General features: G+C 47.5%; 1 protein-coding gene across 1 annotated transcript in view; it reads left to right on the top strand.

The window, feature by feature from the left end:
* The window catches only part of DCDC2C (doublecortin domain containing 2C), a 47,385-nt gene extending 32,138 nt beyond the window's left edge, over positions 1–15,247 (top strand). The window contains exons 7-10 of the mRNA XM_025282362.2: positions 4,499–4,625; positions 7,435–7,535; positions 9,014–9,079; positions 14,923–15,247. Coding sequence (XP_025138147.2) covers positions 4,499–4,625; positions 7,435–7,535; positions 9,014–9,079; positions 14,923–15,027 — 399 coding nt within the window. The 3' untranslated portion in view covers positions 15,028–15,247. The remainder of the gene's footprint in view (positions 1–4,498; positions 4,626–7,434; positions 7,536–9,013; positions 9,080–14,922) is intronic.
* The last annotated feature ends 3,208 nt before the right edge of the window (positions 15,248–18,455 follow it).

The raw sequence follows: 18,455 nt of genomic DNA, 5'->3' as shown, positions 1-18,455 counted from the left end.
TTATCCATATGAATTCTTTAATGAAGAAAAAGATGAACCTTCTCTGGATCTAATTGGATGCCTAGGAAGTGGGTGAGACCTTCTCCACATATTATGACAACAGATTTCCTTTCTTATAGCCAAGGACTCCCACCCAGGGAATGCCCAAGGCTTTAAGAGCGAGCGTTCTGGACTCTGAGGTCCTCAGCTGGGATCCTGGCTCCGCTGAGCAGTGGTGAGACTTACCGCCACTGACCGCTCAAGGTTTCCATCGGTGAAAGCCGATTCCCCCCTTTCATTCTTGTTCCCTCCCACAGGATTCCTGGCATCAAACTTGCTTCCAAGGGCTTACATTTCTAATTTAAGCTAATGTGTATACCTTGCTACTGCTACTACTACTGCTAAGTGACTTCAGTCGTGTCCGACTCTGTGCGATGGCAGCCCACCAGGCTCCCCTGTCCCTGGGATTCTCCAGGCAAGAACACTGGAGTGGGTTGCCATTTCCTTCTCCAATGCAGGAAAGTGAAAAGTGAAAGTGAAGTCGCTCAGTTATGTCTGACTCTCAGCGACCCCATGGACTGCAGCCCACCAGGCTCCTCCGTCCATGGGATTTTCCAGGTGAGAGTACTGGAATGGGGTGCCATTGCCTTCTCCGCAGAGTATTAAAAAAAAATTGAAGAGCAAAGCTGTTTGCTTCTTATATCTTGATTTCCGTTGAGAACAAAATGAAAGATTTTATCTTAATTTGGTGGAATTTTAAATTGCACTGTTAAAAATGCCTATTCTGAGAGAATGACAAAAAAAATCATAATTAACACACTTGAACCAATTAGCACACTTAAACCATACTTAGGACACAGTCTTCCTTATTTGATTGGCTTAGTTCACTTATTGTCCGAGGCAGATATTTGAACATTTGAAAATAAGTCCTTAGGACTCTGGCAATACCTTAACTCTTTTTTTAAAAAAATTGTTTTTCTCTTTGGTTGCTGTGTGGGCTTTCTCCAGTTGCGATGAACAAGGGCTGCTCTTGATCGTGGTGCTTGCATCTCTCATCACAGTGGCCTCTCTTGCTGCAGAGCACAGCTCTAGAGTCTGTGGGCTTCAGTAGTTGAGGCGCATGGGCTTAGTTTTCCCCACAACATGTAGAATCTTCCCAGACCAGGGACTGAACCTGTGTCCCCTGCTTTGGCAGGTGGATTCTTAACCGCTGGACTACCACAGAAGTCTTAGGAGCCTGCCAATGCCTTAAATGGTCCAATTAACTTGAACCATGACTCTATTAGTCTAATGAAAGTAATTGAAGGCAGCCACTCCGATTTTGTTACAGCAAATTCAGTTTTATAGCACCTGTGTTGACTGTGCAGTTGCCAATGCAGGAGACAGAGGCACAGGTTCAATCCCTGGGTTGGAAAGATCCCCTGAAGGAGAACATGGCAACCCACTCTAGTATTCCTGCCTGGAGAGTCCCATGGACAGAGGAGCCTGGCAGGCTACGTTCCATAGGGTCACAAAGAGTCACACACAACGGAGTGACTTAGCACACGCATTTATCTTCCAAAGATGGTATCTATTACCTTCCAGAGAAGTGTGGTTAATTTAACAAACACTTAAAATTGGGTTTGTATATTAAAATGATATTATATGGTGCAGGTCTCCATAAAATACTGGTAAATAGTTACTGAGCATTGTATTTATATCATATCCACAATCAGAATGTTAATATTACCTATTTCTCTTTGGCCATAAAACCCAAGTGTTGGTAAGCCAATAGTAATGATCCGAGATCAAGCACTGGAACCCAACTGTGAGTGCGTGTGGGCGCCTGACACCCACACTTTAATAACCAGGTCTAGACTGTGAAGTTCAGTGTGAGATAAACACTCTGGAGCTGACATTTGCAGGCTGACGAGGCCAGGTCGACACAGCATTACAGGACAGTCAGGCAGTGCTTGTTGCCATCTTCCGGTAGCCTGGGGATGCAATGCTCAGGTTCAAATGTTAGCGAGTCTTCTATGTTAGCAGTGCTCAAAGCCGAGACTGGTTTGTTGATGGAAGGTCTTGACCCGCTTTGGAACCAGGACATTCACTGGGGAGCCAGAGAAATGCCTTTTTCCAGGAGGCGTGTTGTTTTCTCCCTGAGGATGGATTGCCTCTGAATTGGTTGCTGCGTTCGTCAATTAGTCCCAGTCTCGTTCGCCGCAGGTGACCTTCGGAGGCTGTGTTTCACATGTTGGATGATCCGTTACAGCGGCATTAAAACAGCTGGATTGGTCATGGCAGCTCTGCAGGAAAATATTACTTCTCAAAACACCACAGAGTAGTTAGCGCAGAGTTCTTCAGGCTTGTTTTCCAAAAATGCTTTTAATGGAGGGCTTCCCTCATAGCTCAGTAGGTTAAGAATCTGCCTGCAATGCAGGAGACCTGGGTTTGATTTCTGGGTTGGGAAGATCCCCTGGAGAAGGAAATGGCAACCCACTCCAGTATTCTAGCCTGGAGAATCCCATGGACAGAGGGGCCTGGTGGGGTACAGTCCATGGGGCGCAAAGAGTTGGACACGACTGAGCGACAAATGCTTTCACTGTGGGGCTCCCCTGGTGGCTCAGCTGGTAAAGAATCTGCCTGCAATGCAGGAGGACCCCAGTTCGATTTCTGGGTCAGGAAGATCCCCTGGAGAAGGGATAGGCTACCCACTCCAGCATTCATAGGCTTCCCTGGTGGCTCAGATGGGAAAGAATCTGCTTGCAATGTGGAGACCTGGGTTCGATCCCTGGGTTGGGAAGATCCCCTGGAGGAGGGAACGGCTCCCCACTCCAGTGTTCTGGCCTGGACAGTCCATGGAATTCTCTGGACTGACTGATGGCAGTGCTGCAGGATATTATTTCTCAAAATACCGCAGAGTAATAAACTCAGTTTGCCTCAGGTTTATTTTCCAAAAATATTTTTAATAGGAAGAAAGATGAAGGAAATTGAAAGCAGAGTTGTGTAAATATTTTGTTTTTTTCTGGGCTGGGTCTGCAGTCGAGTTAGGGTCCACGGAGCATGTCATTGTGTGGAGACCAGATTGGAGCATGGATGGCGGATTAGCTAGAAGTCTGTGTCAAGGCCTGTTTCTTGAACGGAGTGAGAGTCCTGCAGTTCTGCAGGGGCTTCTGTTTCTATTGTCAGGAAACCACCCAGTAGTGTAAACAGGGCGTGTGTCCGCCTTCACCTGCCGCCCCGCGGCCCCGGGAACCCCTGAGGCGCCGGGAGCAGGTGTCTGACCGCAATGGTGCGCGTTGCTCTGTGCTGTTTGTTCAGCGTCGTCTCTGCTTTTGCGCGCTTGTAATGAGGGGATGAGGGGATATTTCCTTGTCACTGTCCTTTGCATGCTATTTCAGAGATAATAAGCTCAGTATATGGTGTCTTTATCTTAGAGGCTAAAGATGGAAAATGCTTGTGACAAGGAGCTGTGAGTCATGCCAGGGAGAAGCAAGCAAGTTTTCTAAGTCCCAGCCTCCAGGTGCCTCCAAGACACGAACATCATATACCATTTTCTGTTTCTAAAACCAGCTCTGCCAAGGCCTTGCTTCCTATACTTATGAACACAGTTTCAGCTTGCAGGAGAGCCTCCTAAAATAGGTAGAAAGATTTTGCGTGGTGCCTATATGTGGCTGAAGAACTATTTTCACACTGTAATTTACACAAGGAAGAAACCTCTGGTATTGCATAATACACAGATAGTTTCATATATAAATGGTGCAAGCTCATGGTTTTAGTTTGACATTTTCTTAAATGACATAGAGGACTCACAAGAAGTATCTATTTGTATAGTTTTGCCTGTCTTCACTTCCAAATACTTCAGTAAAGAAGGAATAAAGGAGAGCTAAAAAAGGTGGTTTGTATGTAAAGATGGGTAGAATTGGAATGGTGCTCAGAATTAGCTCGTCTCACTGTGATCTGGTTACGCTTTGTTATTATAGTTTATAGCTTTTTTTTTTTTTTTTTTTTAGAAATCTGACCCCTCAGTTGTAACCCAAACAGACCTGCCAGGGATTGGTTTTTTTTTTTTTTTTTTTTTTGATTAGAGGTGCTCTATCCTGCCCTGAGGGTCCAGTGGCGACCGTTTGGTGGTTGTTGCTGAAGCACTTTTTTGGAGGCTGGCAGGAGTGTCTCTAGAGCCCCAGCGACCCCTGAAGACCTGCCCCCCCTCCCCACACAGGCCCTCCTAGGAGGCCCTCCTCCCCCAGGCGCACGGCCCCTTCATTTGGGAAGAGAACCACTTCCCTTCCTGCCAAGGTGCTGCCCCTGGTGTTCCTCAGAGGAGGGAGAGGAGTATTTTCACCACTTTACGGAAGAGAAATGTAGGGACAGCATGGTCCAGATGGTGCAAGAAGGGGGGGCTCATGGAGGTGCCTGGGTCCTCTCCCACAAATCACCCAAGGAGCGTGCACTTTGCCTGGCTCTTCTCAAAATAACCGATTAGATGGACTGTACGCATCCATCTTAATGTGCTTTTTATTCATTGTTTGTACCTTAGGAGGATCCCAAGGTGAAAGACACTCATAAACAGGACAACGTTTCACCCAAAGCACAGGATTCTGTGTTTTATGCCAAAGAAGGAAAAAAGAAACCAAAGGCAGAACCTTTAATCCAGAGTGGGGCAGGTAAGGTGAAATTCCGTGCGGCTGCTGGCAATTCAGAATGCTACCGGGTTGAGAATGTGCTTTTCCAGACCAATTTCATCCTGCAGAGATGTGACTGACAGCGATCTGATTTAAAATCCTGACTGTAACTGTCCGATTTATTAATACATCAGTTATCAGGTAGGGCTGTGGTGAGGGGAGTGAAAACCCAAAATTCCATGGTTGAGGACAGTGGGCTTGTCCTGTCAGGAAGCCCAAGATGAACACAGGACTTAGAACTCATTCTGTTGTCTCTCTGGACGTCAGGGTGGGCACGTTTTCCCTGAAGGGCCATGGACACAGAAAACAGCCGGCAAGCGTGTCAGCCTTTTGAGGGCAATGTGAGCATAGAAGGCGTCTGAACTGTTTGGAGTGTGAGAGACTTTAAAAGACTACATTTCAGAAGTGATTCTAAAAGGAGATGATTTAAAATGTGCTCCTTGCAGTCCCCCTCCTATTTCTAGTGCTGTTGCCGCAACGGCCACCGCTGGCGCTGTTGGTATCCCTATTGACCTTGTCAGCGGTGGGGCTGGGGCCCCGCGGGGCCTCCCCGCTGCAGCGCCGCTGTGAGCACCGCCCTGCCGCCGTTACTGGTGCTACTCTTACTACCACCGCTGGCCTGCTCCTACGGTTACGAGCATCACTGCTACCACTACTGCGAGCACCACTGGCGCCGCCATCATCGTGCCCCTGCCCCTGCCCCTGCCAGCACTGCTGCGGCTGCCACCGTCGCTGCCGCCGTCGCTGCTACCGTTGCTACTGTCGTTGCTGCTACCGTTGCTGCTACCTTTACTACTATCGTTACTGCTACCGTTGCTACTGTTGCTACTATCGTTGCTGCTACCTTTACTACTATCGTTACTGCTACTGTTGCTACTATCGTTGCTGCTACCTTTACTACTATTATTCGCACTGTTCTTACTATTATTGTTACTGTTACTACTGTTGTTAGTATTACTGTTACTACCACTGTTAGCACTAATAATGGTAGCACTATTGCTGGTGCTACTGTTACCACTACTATGGGCACTGTTGGTATTACTGTTGCTGGTATTACTGTTACTATTATCATCAGTGCTGTTGTTACTACGGTTATTAGTATCACTATTACTGTTATCACTATCGTTACTATTATTGTTCGTGCTCCTGTTACTACAGACATTAGCTCTGACAGGGGTCCAGGCTCTGAAGAAGGCGCTTCTGTGGCCATGTTCCCTGTAGGTGTGATGGATGCTTGGGAGACCCTAGTTCCATGGCTGGCTGTGGAGAGAGAGGAGAGTGGCTGGAGGCAGGGTCCCCTTGCCTTTTCTGCAGCATCTGACAAGTTCGAAAGTCCTTTCTCTTAAAGCTGTCCTCTCCCTCGGCTCTCAGTACCACACAAAATTACTTCCGTTTTCTCCTCTTTGCTTGCTGCTTCTTAGCTTCCTGTGTGTGCTTCAAGCTACAGCATTGGCTGTTTCCCTGATGCTTTTCTCTGGCTGTGCCCCCCCACCCCCGTGCTCCCCGTCCCAGGACAAAGCAGCGTCCTGCGGTGCACCAGGCTCTGTCTGGACACGTGGGGGTGTTCAGACATGCTCCTTCCATCCACGGAGCTTGTGGCCTGGTGCGCCAGACAGATGCGTGAGCACCGAGGCCATACCGTCCTGAACCACCCTCTGGGGCTATCACTGAGCCTGTTGAGCCTTTATGACCTGAAACTCTGTAATATATTAGCGGCAATAGAAAATTTAACCACTGAGTAAAGCCTTTCTTGGGAAGACATACTCTGTGGGCCTGGCCCGGCTGGCCAGGCGCAAGGCATGCCCTCCCTCTGGGAGGAGTGTGGTGTCCTGGGACTCACGCTCCGGCTGTCACCCTGCTGGACCTGGGACCTGGGGACACTCCGTGTCTGCAAGGAGCCCTCTGGGTTTGTTTGAGGACTGCCATGAGTGTTAATATCAAAGGCACAGCTAGAGGAACATCTGGGACGCAGTGGGTCCTGCCTCTTTCCGCTCCTCTTCTGCCCCTCATCCTCCAGCCCAGGGCGTGGGGGTGGCTCTTCTCGGCCGGGGGCTGGAGAGGGCAAGAATGGGCCCATGGAGGTGGGGAGGTCCAGGACTCTCAACCAAGGAATGGGATGGGCTGAGAACACAGCCTCCCATTTTGGATCATGAGCCTGTCAGCAGCCACATCTGTGTCTTCTTGGATGTTGAAGGAACTGCCTGGCCCCCTTCTTTCTTTTTGCTGTCATCTGTTGCTTTTGATCAGGATGAGGATAAGCTTTTCAAGAATCTTGGGATTTTGTAAGCTTTTAACACAACCAGTTGTAATGCTAATTACATGATTTTATCTGCCAATTCAGTTGAGTGGCTCAAATGTACAGCTTCAACCCCTGCCTAGTTAAACCCAGTTCTTGAATATGTTTTGAAGGAGTACATCTGCGTGTCCTTAAAATCTGATGCTGATGTCTGCCGGTTGCTTTGCATTTATTTCTAACTGAATGAGCCAGATACACACTTGTCGAATGCTCACTGTATCTGTCTCTGGCCCGAGGCCCATGAGGGGTGGGCTCCCAGGGTCCGGGACCTTCGTGGACACAGTGCAGATGTCGAGGGACACCAAGCCCAGCACCTGGACTAAAGCAGATCAGGGCAGTGGGGAAACGGAGGTGGTGGGCAGGCTCTGCGGTCCCTGGACCAGGCTGCCTGACAGCAACACAGGAGGCTCTGAGAACGCTGAGCTGTAACTCTGGTTTGGGTCAGATAAGGTACAATGCACGTCAGCTTGAAAACGCTGTGTTATTTTCCTGCAGATGGTGACGTGTTTAAAGCGCAGACTCCTAACCAGGAGACCCAAGGAGCCCCGGAAGTCAAGGAGGCCCCAGACGTGCGTGTGGAGCTGCCTGTGGACGGGGTGGGTGGCCCCTCCCCCGGCCTGCCCTTGTCCCCGGCCCCTCCCCAAGCTCTCCCTGGCCCCTCTAGAATGTTCTTTGCCCCCTGCAGTTAACACCCTTCAAATCCTGCGCCTCACATTTGCCTGCCCATCTTTCCCCCAAGACTCTCCTGCTACCAGGACCCTCTGGTCGTCGTCGAGGTTTGTGACTGCATGCTTTGCCTTGTCATTTTTTTTTGTTCCTGTCTTTCCCCCGCTAAGCTGCAAGCTCCACACCAGTGGGATGGTCTGTGTTGCTTACTGGTGTAGCCCCTGTTCCCAGCAGAGGCCTGGCAGGTAGGAGGCTCCTAGGAATCACTGGTGGAAAGACGGGATGAGTGATGTCTTCAGACCCTGTGGTCGGGAACCAGGGATCTGTCCCTTCCTAGCTTCCTGCTCTCCGGCCTCAGCCTCCTGTCCCTGCGGTGAGGTGGCGTCACCGAGCTGGTCAGCATGGCCACCAAGTGACGCCGTGCATGTGGAAGTGTCCCGTCCAGGGCCTGGCACGCCCTGGACCCTCGCTCCCCGTTCCCTTCCTCCCGGCTTCACGGAGGAAGGAGATGAAGCCCCACGTGGCCCCCAGAGGAGAGGAGCGGACAGATGAGCTGGCTGAGGGGCTGACCCCGAGGCCGGGCTCCTGCACAGGAGCAGAAGCCAAGAGCTGCCCGTCCGGGATCAGCTGGCAGGAGCTGTCGGGCCCTTGGGGCTCAGCGCTAGCGTCGGTCATGTCACTTGTCCCCTCACTTTACGTCAGGTGTGGTTACATGACCTGCCGTCCCCGATGACACATGACATGTCCAGGCAGAGGCCTCAAAGGCCAGTGTCCACTTGACCTTGTGCCCTTTCTGCCTCTGAGGTTGTGGGAGCACCAGGGGTTGGAGTCTCCTGGCTGGCTGACTTTGGGAGGCCCTCGTCTGCCCCAGGAGCCTCCATGGGAGCCTTTGATTTTGACCCCAGGATACACAATTTTCCCAGAGTGGAGAGGGGCCCCAGGGCACCAACTGCAACAGTTCATTGCCTTTTGCCAACAAGCTGTGACCACCAGGAAGGTACCCACACAGAGTAGTGTGCCCATGGCCTTGGAGGGAGCAGGGCCAGGCAGTCTCTTGGACCTGGAGGAGTGTGCTGTTTGGGGTCCCCACGGGTATGCTGGGAACTGCAGAGGGTCTGCAGTGACCAGTCTCTCCTTTTTACCCAAAGGGCATTTGCAGTGTCTCTTAACATTTTTCCCAGCAGTTTTATTACAGAGGTTGGCATTCATTGGCACAGCCAAAGGTAAAATCCCAGAGCAGATGCCATCCTGGGTGTGAAGAAACCTCTGTGGGGAAAAGGGTGGCTTTTGTCTCTGCCCATACAAGCGTCAGGAGGTCACAGGGCTTCACCCGCTCTTTGCGGTTTGGAAGGACCATGACGCAGGTTGACTGTGATTAAATCCAGCATGTGGTGTCTTTTCTCCCCAGACACCAGCCGAGATCGTCAAAGACGCTGAAGAGACAAACAGACACACTGATTTTGAAGGCAACAGGGTGAGTTAATTCCCCATTTGTTTTCTACCGCCCAGCCTGAGTCTACGGCACCCCCTCATCCTTGTAACATGCTGGGTGGAGCGCCCATTGGATGGGACAAGGGTTGGAGAGCCAAGTCACCCCAGGGTAGAGTCGTTCGACCAGAGTGTGTGTCTTCCGGGTGGGCTGTACTCACCTCAGGTCTCCTGTGTGTCAGAAATTGCAGGCGTAGAGTTCATGGTTCCACACGAATCCTAATTGCCCTTTGCTGTATTTCCAGTCACAGACTGAAGAGCTTTTCCCCCAACAACTCTCAAGGTGCATGTTTAGAAAGGAGGAAGGGGAGGGGCGCCGTGGCAGCAGGTGTGGGGGGCTCCGTTGTTCTGAGCGCCCCGGGCGTCGGTTTTGCAGGGTGTAACGCCAAGTCTTGGCTGAGGCTGCGTGTGGCACAGGCTGTGTGGGGCAGCGTGAGCTAGCTCAGAGCGCTCTGCGTGGTCTGGATTTCCTCTTTCCCGTCCAGGTGCTTCAGATCTGCCATCGGTGCACGCAGCCTGTGTCCTCCTGTAGTAAGTGGTGAGATCACGTGACTGATCTGTATGAAATGTGTGTCCTGGGAAAACAAAAAGGATGCCCTTCTATTTTAACTTTTTTAATCGAGAGATATTTGACAACTAAAGACTGTCTATTTTTAAGGTGCACAATTTGATATATCAAATTGTTATCGATTGTGAAATGATCACCATAATCCAGCTGATCAACAGAGACGTGTGTGTGTGGTGAGAACATTCAAGACAAAATTCTCTTTAAATGTACAGTCTGTGGAGCTGAGAAACAGATTTTGGGAATTTGTTTAAAAAATTCTATCCCTAGATTTTTTTGAAGGTGGCTTCTTCTTAAATTCTTGGTCCCAGGCAGGAGGTTGTGTAACACATGTGGGATATCGAGTCCGAGCGTGTTCTGATGACAGAATACGAGCCAATCCGCAGCGTGATGGCCCTGCAGGCAACTGTCTCCTGCTCTGAAACTTACCCCGCATTCTGGGCTCCATGCATGGGAAGGGGGAGCAGTGACTCCAAGGTGGCGGACTGCGGGGTGCTGGAGCCAGAGTTGGCCCCTGGTTCTTGCACGTCGTGGAAAGGGGCATTTGTGGGAAAGGACGTGGGTCCTCAGGAAGCTGGTTCAGGTTTTTCAACCTGAGCAAGTTTATGATCTGAAACAGACGGCTAGAGGTAATAATCTTTCAAATGATCTTTTTTCCTTCCTTACAGTCTTAACTATTTCTGACCAGGAGGCAGCATTCAGGGAAAGACACGCTGTGTCCAGACCCTTAGGGAAGCCTTTCAGATGCAGGTGGCGGGTATTACGAGGATGCTCATGGCGGGTGACGAGTGTAAGGCTGTGTCTGGGGTGGGAGGGCGTCTGTCCCAGGGCCCTGGGTGACCAGGGGCCAAGGGTCCCCTGCTTGCGCTAGGGCCCTGGAGGAAAGGGTGCTGTTAGGATCAAGTCGTGGAGTAACAGAATGTCGCGGTTTAATGGGAACACGGCATCCGTGTTTCATCTGCACTGAGTTTGTACCGTTGCCTGGAGGTCTGCACACTGTCGGAAGCCATCTCTGCCTTACTGACTTGTTCTGCAGATACATCTCCTCGGGCCTCTGGGGGCAGCTTGTGCTTTAGCAGCTGACTTCAGGCAGGAGTCCATTGCTTGACACGTATCAAAGTGACTTTCTCAGTGCCAGCAGTATCACTGGGGTAACAGCAAACACAAGCACCTCGTTTGTTCATATCTGGGCTAAGGACCTGAGCTTTGGGGCAGGAAGGTGATAAGGAGCCCAAACAGGATGACTTAAGTCGGGCAGAAGGGCTGGATGGGGCCGACGCATCTCCACGGAGCTCTGCCTGGGGGGCGGGCACGGTGCTGGGACTCTCACACCAGCTCAGCCACACGTCGCTCTTCCAGGTGGCATCAGCCCCGCTTTATAGACTCAAACCCAGTGAGACGGAGAGACGTGAGCGAGTCTACCATGCCGGCAGCCAGGAAGCAGGGTGCTGGGCTCTGAACCCTGTTTCGATCGCTCTACAGTTGGTCTCTCCTGCTCCCCAGGGAGCGGGCTGGCTGCATCCTGCCCCTCGGAGGGCCCACTCCCTGCACCGGACTTCCAGGACCGGCGCTGTGTGGCGCTGGGTGCTGGCTTACTCGTGTGTGAGGCTGCGGCTGTTTCAGTCCTGTTTGGTGCTCACGACTCGTCTCGGCTCCAGCACGAGATGATCAAAAACCCCACTGGTGTGGAAGGCCTCTGAGGTTGAAGGTTGTCACCCCAGAAATCTAGCCCGTGTTCTTATGGGATCACAAAGAGAGCAAGCATCGTATAAGCATTGCAGTAGCTAGTAACGCTAATGAGAAGAAATAATACTCCACACTTCCTGGCCAAGAGGCTGTGTGATCTATCTGCTCTCAGTGGACTGGGTTTTTTCTTGGCATTGCATTTGTCTGTTCATTTGAAAAATCGACTTTGTAATGTTTATTTGACGTTTTGGATATATAGGTTTCTGGCTTGATCACCCTCCCCAAACTGATTGTGAAATCCTGAGGGGCTGATATGCATCCTTTATGGTGTCTAGGACAGTGTCTTATACACAGTAGGTGCTTCATAAATTCGATGAAATTGTTTCACCTTGCCTGTGATTCAGTTGCTTAAACCGAACTGTGTGATCCTGGGATAAAATGGTAATGACCGTGCTAAGCTGTAGGATAGCATATTGTTATGAACAAAACACAAGAAAAGCTATGACCAACCTAGACAGCATATTAAAAAGCAGAGATATTACTTTACCAACAAAGGTCCGTCTGGTCAAAGCTATGGTTTTTCCAGTAGTCATGTGTGGACGTGAGAGTTGGACTAAAAAGAAAGGTGAGTGCTGAAGAATTGATGCTTTTGAACTGTGGTGTTGGAGAAGACTCTTGAGAGTCCCTTGGACTGCAAGGAGATCCAACCAGTCCATCCTAAAGGAGATCAGTCTTGAATATTCATTGGAAGGACTGATGTTGAAACTGAAGCTCCAATACCTTGGCCCACTTGATGAGAGGAACTGACTCATTGGAAAAGACCCTGATGCTGGGAAAGATTGAGGGCAGGAGGAGAAGGGGATGACAGAGGATGAGATGGTTGGATGGCATCACCGATGTGATGGACATGAGTTTGAATTGGCTCCCAGAGTTAGTGATGGAAAGGAAGCCTGGAGTGCTGCAGTCCATGGGGTCAGAAAGAGTTGGACCCAACTGAGTGACTGAACTGAACTGATGAACAATATTTAGAAATATAGATTATGTTTCTGATGTTGGATCACAAGGGTTTCTATTTCATTTTATTGAAAATTTTTAGGATAAAGCATATTAATATATAGCATGAGACTTGCTGTTTTGACTGTTTATTTTCCTGTACTTAATTCATCATACCAGTAAGTTCAGGGATGTGAAGTATGTTAGCAGTGTAGCACAGCTCCATCCTTAGGATGCTTTAAACATGTTAGTTCCAGTCAGGACAACTTTGCCCACACCTGACACTTTAAAAATATTTTCCTTCTTAAAAAGTTGGGATCTTATCAATGTTAATTAGCTAATTTGGAAAACTCTTCTGTGAATTTATAAAGATGATGTGTGTACTTTCCCCCCTTTATCTATCTCAAGCTGTGTTCCTGACACATGTTTTTAATTAAATTGGGTGCTTGAGAACCATCAGAATCGAGGAGGGCTGCGATCTCTCCCGTCCTCGTGGCTGATTTGTTTGGCTCCATCCACCATAAGGCATTTCATGAGCAGGCAGCACTCATAAGTGCTGCCTGCTAAGTTTGTAAAACATTGTCTAAAAGTTTAGAAAGATTCAGTCCCTTTCCAAAGGAATGTGAAGATGAAGTCACAGACCATGTGTTTAGGGCTCTCTGGCCTGGCAGGAATTCTGCACCCTGGGAAGAGTTCAAAGTGGTCTGCAGGCAGGTTCGCATGGGAATTGTTCAGCCTCTGGGACTCTAAGCCTTTATATCTAACTCTGAGTTATGGATAATCAACCTTTTAATTGATTTTTTAAAAGTTTTTCCTGCCTTCAAAAGGGTTATCTGTTTAAATATGTCCTGGGTAATTTTGTGTATCCATGGAGTGGGGAGGGAGACAGGTTGACGTTAATATTTTGGGTGCTCTCCATGGAGGTTATTCTGGCACTTTCTACTGCCCTTTGGCCACTTGATTCAAAGAGCCAACTCATTGGAAAAGACCCTGATGCTGGGAAAGACTGAAGGCAGGAGGAGAAGGGGACGACAGAGGATGAGATGGTTGGATGGCATCACCTACTCGATGGGCATGCTTTTGAGCAAGCTCCAGGAGTTGGTGAAGGACAGGGAGGCCTGGCATGCTGCAGTCCATGGATCACAAAGAGCTGGACAAGTTGTATCTGAACAACACAATGAACTGAACAACAACCTCATCACCGCCATTTCAAGTTTCTCCCGCCCTCCAAGGCTCCTTACTAAAACCAACATCCTCATTAAGCTTTTTGGGTCCTTCAGCAAGAGCTGGTGGCTCTTCCTCCATGACCCCCAGTGGTGTTTTGCTTATATTTCTCACACCATCTGAATCACAGGTCGGCTCTTCTTAGAGTTATTTGAGTGCTTCTGCTGTGTCCTCTGACAGTAAGTTTTGTGAAGACTTTATTTTACTATATTCTTAACAACTCTCACATCGCCCGGCAGGCAGGAGCAACTGGTCTTGAATCTGATCGAGAACCTTGAGCACAGGAGATGCCTATTGTCTAGTTGGCCTAGAGGCGGGGCTGTGGCAAAGCTGGGGCCAAGAAGTGATTCCCAACAGAGAGAACTAAAAATGAAGCCGGATATGCAGTGAGTCTCCAGAGACTACGTCTTAAGAAGTCACCGAAACCTTGACCTTTCTCTACATGAAAATTAAATCCTCTTCGGAAAATACCATAAAGTCAAAAGTCAGCCAAAATATGGAAGAAACTATTTGCAAGGCAAATTTTATTAATTTACAAAGAGTTCATTAGGTCATTAATATAAGCCCATAAAAGAAAGGTAAATGAGACAGGAAATTCACAGGGAAGAATACAAATCAATGAAAGATGTAAGAAAATATATCCACATTATTCCTATTTAAAGAAATACAAACAAGAAATGGTGAGTTTATTTTAAAAATCAGATTGACAGTTTCCAGGGCTGGGATGATGCAGAGAGGTTGAAATTCTTCTTAACAGGGTCAAAGGTAGATGGTGCAGCCTTTTGGGAAGGGAATTTTGCTCTTCCTATAAAAATTAACTCTGCACATTTTTAAATCATCATTCCCATAGCTAGAAATATCTCACAGATATACTCATAAATAAATCCCACAGATATAATATACTCAGAAATAGAAACAAAAGAGATATTCATCCTTTGGGGTTGGTTGATTCATTTACGCTTCATCCATACAATGGAAAACACTGCAGCTGTAAAAACAGTAAGACAGACACGTGTGTACTGAGGTTGGGGGCTCCAGAATATTCTATTAGGTGAAAAAAATCAAGGTGCAACTGGGCATATAATGTTCTGTATTTTGTGTTAAAATATGTAGCAAGGGGCACACAAAAATAAAGAGTTTAGAGTGGGGAAGGGGTAGCGCTGACCAAACGGAAGGGAAAGAGGATCCCAGCAGTGGTAGCCAGGGTGGTCAAGGCTTAGACCCAGCCCCCGAGTGATACTTAGAACAGGAAAGAATCTGACCCAACCGGGAAGGTGAGAGGAGTTTGGGAGATTAAGGATGTATTTGACAATATCCTTCTTGCAGATAGTTGATTCTTATATTTATTTTTTTAACAATAGGAAAAAGAAGATGAAAATCTTTATGAAGATAATGAAAGGAAGGTTTGTATCAACAGATTCTGTAGTTTTGTGTTTCCTATTCTGAAGACATACCTTACAAGATAATCAAAGGATTCCCAAACCTTGTCAGGTGCTTCTTAGAATATAACATCTGCGTCTCCATCATCCACCATAGCTCTGTTCCCTAGAGGCAGAAAACCAACTCAGAGGAAAGGAAATGTGAAGACATTTCAAGCAGGTGGATGGATCCGCTGTAAAAGCAAATAAAAACAGGGGAGGGAAGACTCCTAATTTAGGGTCATGTATCAGGAGACGCCTCCCCCCTACCCCAAGTTATCTGCCTTCAGACACCCGGAGACACCCCCCTGGGTTGTCCAGGGAGCCAGGAATGCTCCGCACTGTCAGGCTCAGGATGAACGTGTCCACAGGCTGGGGACATCAGGGGAGGAAGGGCTCCCAAACCACGAGGCTCACGGCCCCTGGGAAGGCAGGGCTCTGGCCGAGCAGCTGGCCCCACGTGGCGGGCGATGGCACGTCCGGCTCCATGGTGTTCCTCTCCAGTAGCTGTGTCCTAGGTAGAGTCAAGGTCTCCTCGTTATTTGTTAAATGATTACATGATCATAATGATTTTCGTCTGAGTACATAAGAATTTATTTACCTATTCCTAAGTTCGCTTAGTCTCCTCATCACTCCATAAAAAAAAATACCTGAGCCATAAATAGTAATACTTTGGGCCATAAATACTAATATTTGGGAAGGTACCTAATCAAAACCAGCACCTGGAAGCCACCTGAGCTTTGACATCACATCAGCTCATCCATCACTCACCCTGTGTGACCTTGGGAAGACCCCTTGACGTTTCAGAGTCTGTTTCCTCTGCTGCAAGTCTGTTGTTCAGAAGTTTATCACCAAATTAACCTCTGGGATTAGTGAATATGTGGATAAAATATGCTCGAGGCTACGCTTTTTATGTATATGAGTAGAAATAGCCAATTGTGGGAGAATCCTGACAGCTTCGGGGAGAGGGCGCACATGAGCTGCAGTTCCATGTATGAACATATTTCTACAAGCAGCCGAGTTAGAGGGCACCAGACTCCAGTTTTGATGTTTCTGTTAATTTGCAAGTGCCCTTTGTTAAGTAATTTTCCCTCTCTGAACCCCATTCGTTCAATCGACGATTATTGTACATTTACAGGTTTACTTTCCTCGAAAGAATCAATTGTGAGAGTGGATTTGAAAGTTCTTGAAAAGTATATTTATATTTAAAATGAGGTTTATGCGATTTATGTTGAAGCTAAATAATGAAAGCACATGTTTTCCAGTTGGAAGTGGGCACTGGGTTTTCCCTCTCTTAACTCTCTCGTTAAAAGCAGTGTGATCGGTTTTGTCCAGCATTCTGTCCTTTGGAATGTCCTTAGGGAAGACCGCTCAGTGACCAGCCTGTGCAGAAAAGATCACATTGTGTGTTCGCCCTGATGTCCCCGAAAACTGAAGTCACATCCACTTGGCTTTCAGTGTCCAGTGATTCTCTGGGAAATTTACCATTCATTTGGTGTAGGTGTTACTTGCTCTTTTAATCAGAATGTTTAACCAAACACAGTGGATGAAGAATGCAGACCTTGAACGTGTATAAACTGTGTCCTGAACACAATTTCACTTCCCTGAGCCCCAGCTTCTTTGTTTGTAAAGTTGGGAATTTCTAACCTGTGAAGTCAGTATGGAGATTAGAATTATTCTTAAAAAGCCTGACACAGTGGGTTGAGAGTTAATTATAGCAGTCATTACTGTTATTCTCCAGTCTCATTGTGGTTTCTAGCAGAGGTTTCAAGTCCTTGGAAGTGGGAATTTGACTTTATATTTTCATTTTTGTCAGCATCAAGCATATACAATGCCTTACTCATGCTGCTGCTGCTAAGTCGCTTCAGTCGTGTCCGACTCTGTGCGACCCCACAGACGGCAGCCCATTAGGATCCCCCGTCCCTGGGATTCTCCAGGCGAGAACACGAGTGGGTTGCCATTTCCTTTTCCAATGCATGAAAGTGAAAGTGAAGTCGCTCAGTCGTGTCCGACTCTTAGCGACCCCATGGACTGCAGCCTACCAGGCTCCTCTGTCCATGGGATTTTCCAGGCAAGAGTACTGGAGTGGGGTGCCATTGCCTTCTCCATCCTTACTCATAGTTAGCATTAATTGTATTTTTAAATTGAATCTTCTTCTATGCTATCTCATGTTTTAAAATTAAGAATACTTTACAAAACTATAAAGGGTTGAGTATTCTTGTAGAATTATTAGCAGATACTAATAAGAAAAAAGTGAAATCATTGAATTCCTGTTTAGAATCTGTTTTCACTTTTGTGTATATTCTTAAGACTATTTTCCGTTTATTTTTTTATGTAGCATATTAAAGGAACCATGACTCTGCTGATAATAGAAAAGTATTATTTTAACAAGTACTATGAATCAGTATTGAGGATATTATCAGAATTTACTTTATTTTCCAATATAATTCAGAATGGTGATTTTATTTATTTGGAATAAATACAAACATTTTGAGCAAAGCTGCCATTCACATAAAAAGAATACCCTGCCCCCACAAAATGACAGACGAATCAGGTGCTTGTATGGAATCCTTCCAGAACAACGTTGGTTTCACTTCTTGGGTATCGTCTTGGGTGTCATTTGTTTTGATCAGTTAATTTCACACCAGCAGTTTTACTTCTCTTTTACTAGAATAAATGTTCTATTGATTTCTCACTGGATATATATGTGATTATAAAGAAATATTAGTGTTAGGGAAGTACAGTCGACCCTTGAACTGCAGGGGTCTATTTACATGCGGGTCTGTTCAGTAGTAAATATCCCCCCACTGCAGGAGCCCCATGCTCATTTGCAGCTGCGGGTGTGGACCCTCGGATGGGGAGGGACCCCCTATGCAAAGGGCCAACTACTAGTTACGCTCGGATTTTTATCTGCATCAGGACTGGCCCCCTGAGCCCCACTCCAAGGGTCAACTCTAAATGGATAGAATAGTTTATCCAGTAATACATTAAAAATGGAAACTGAAGTTTAAAACTTTAAGTAGATGTGAAATCACTCTGGTCCGTCCTGTGTCAGCTGATAATAACTGAAACCAAACCCCGGCAAAGGCACTCGGACGCCCTGGCGTGCAGGTCGGTGGTCTGGTTTGTTTCTGCTCCATAGGACGTGATCAGAACACATGACCCCTCTTGACCGATAGCCATCCAGACTGGCTGCCACAGGACAGGTTCTAGGTGCAAAGCATGAAAGAAGATAAATGATAATTGTGAAAAGTTTTCCAAAGGCTTCAAAAATCAAGTATACTTTGATAATAAGTGTGCTATCCGTCACAAAACACTTCCTAGATAAGATTTTTAGCACATATATTCATTGATTTATGAGATGTTTTATCACATAAAACATATGAGATGTAGAGGTGCATTTTGTATGTTTTATGACAACGTTATGTATGTGGGCTTCCCTGGTAGCTCAGCTGGTAGAGAATCTGCCTGCAATG

Source organism: Bubalus bubalis, chromosome 3, assembly GCF_019923935.1.
Source record: "Bubalus bubalis isolate 160015118507 breed Murrah chromosome 3, NDDB_SH_1, whole genome shotgun sequence".
Classification (NCBI taxonomy): domain Eukaryota; kingdom Metazoa; phylum Chordata; class Mammalia; order Artiodactyla; family Bovidae; genus Bubalus; species Bubalus bubalis.
The sequence above is the reverse complement of the archived record's forward strand: the minus strand, read 5'-3'. Positions and strand labels throughout refer to the sequence as shown.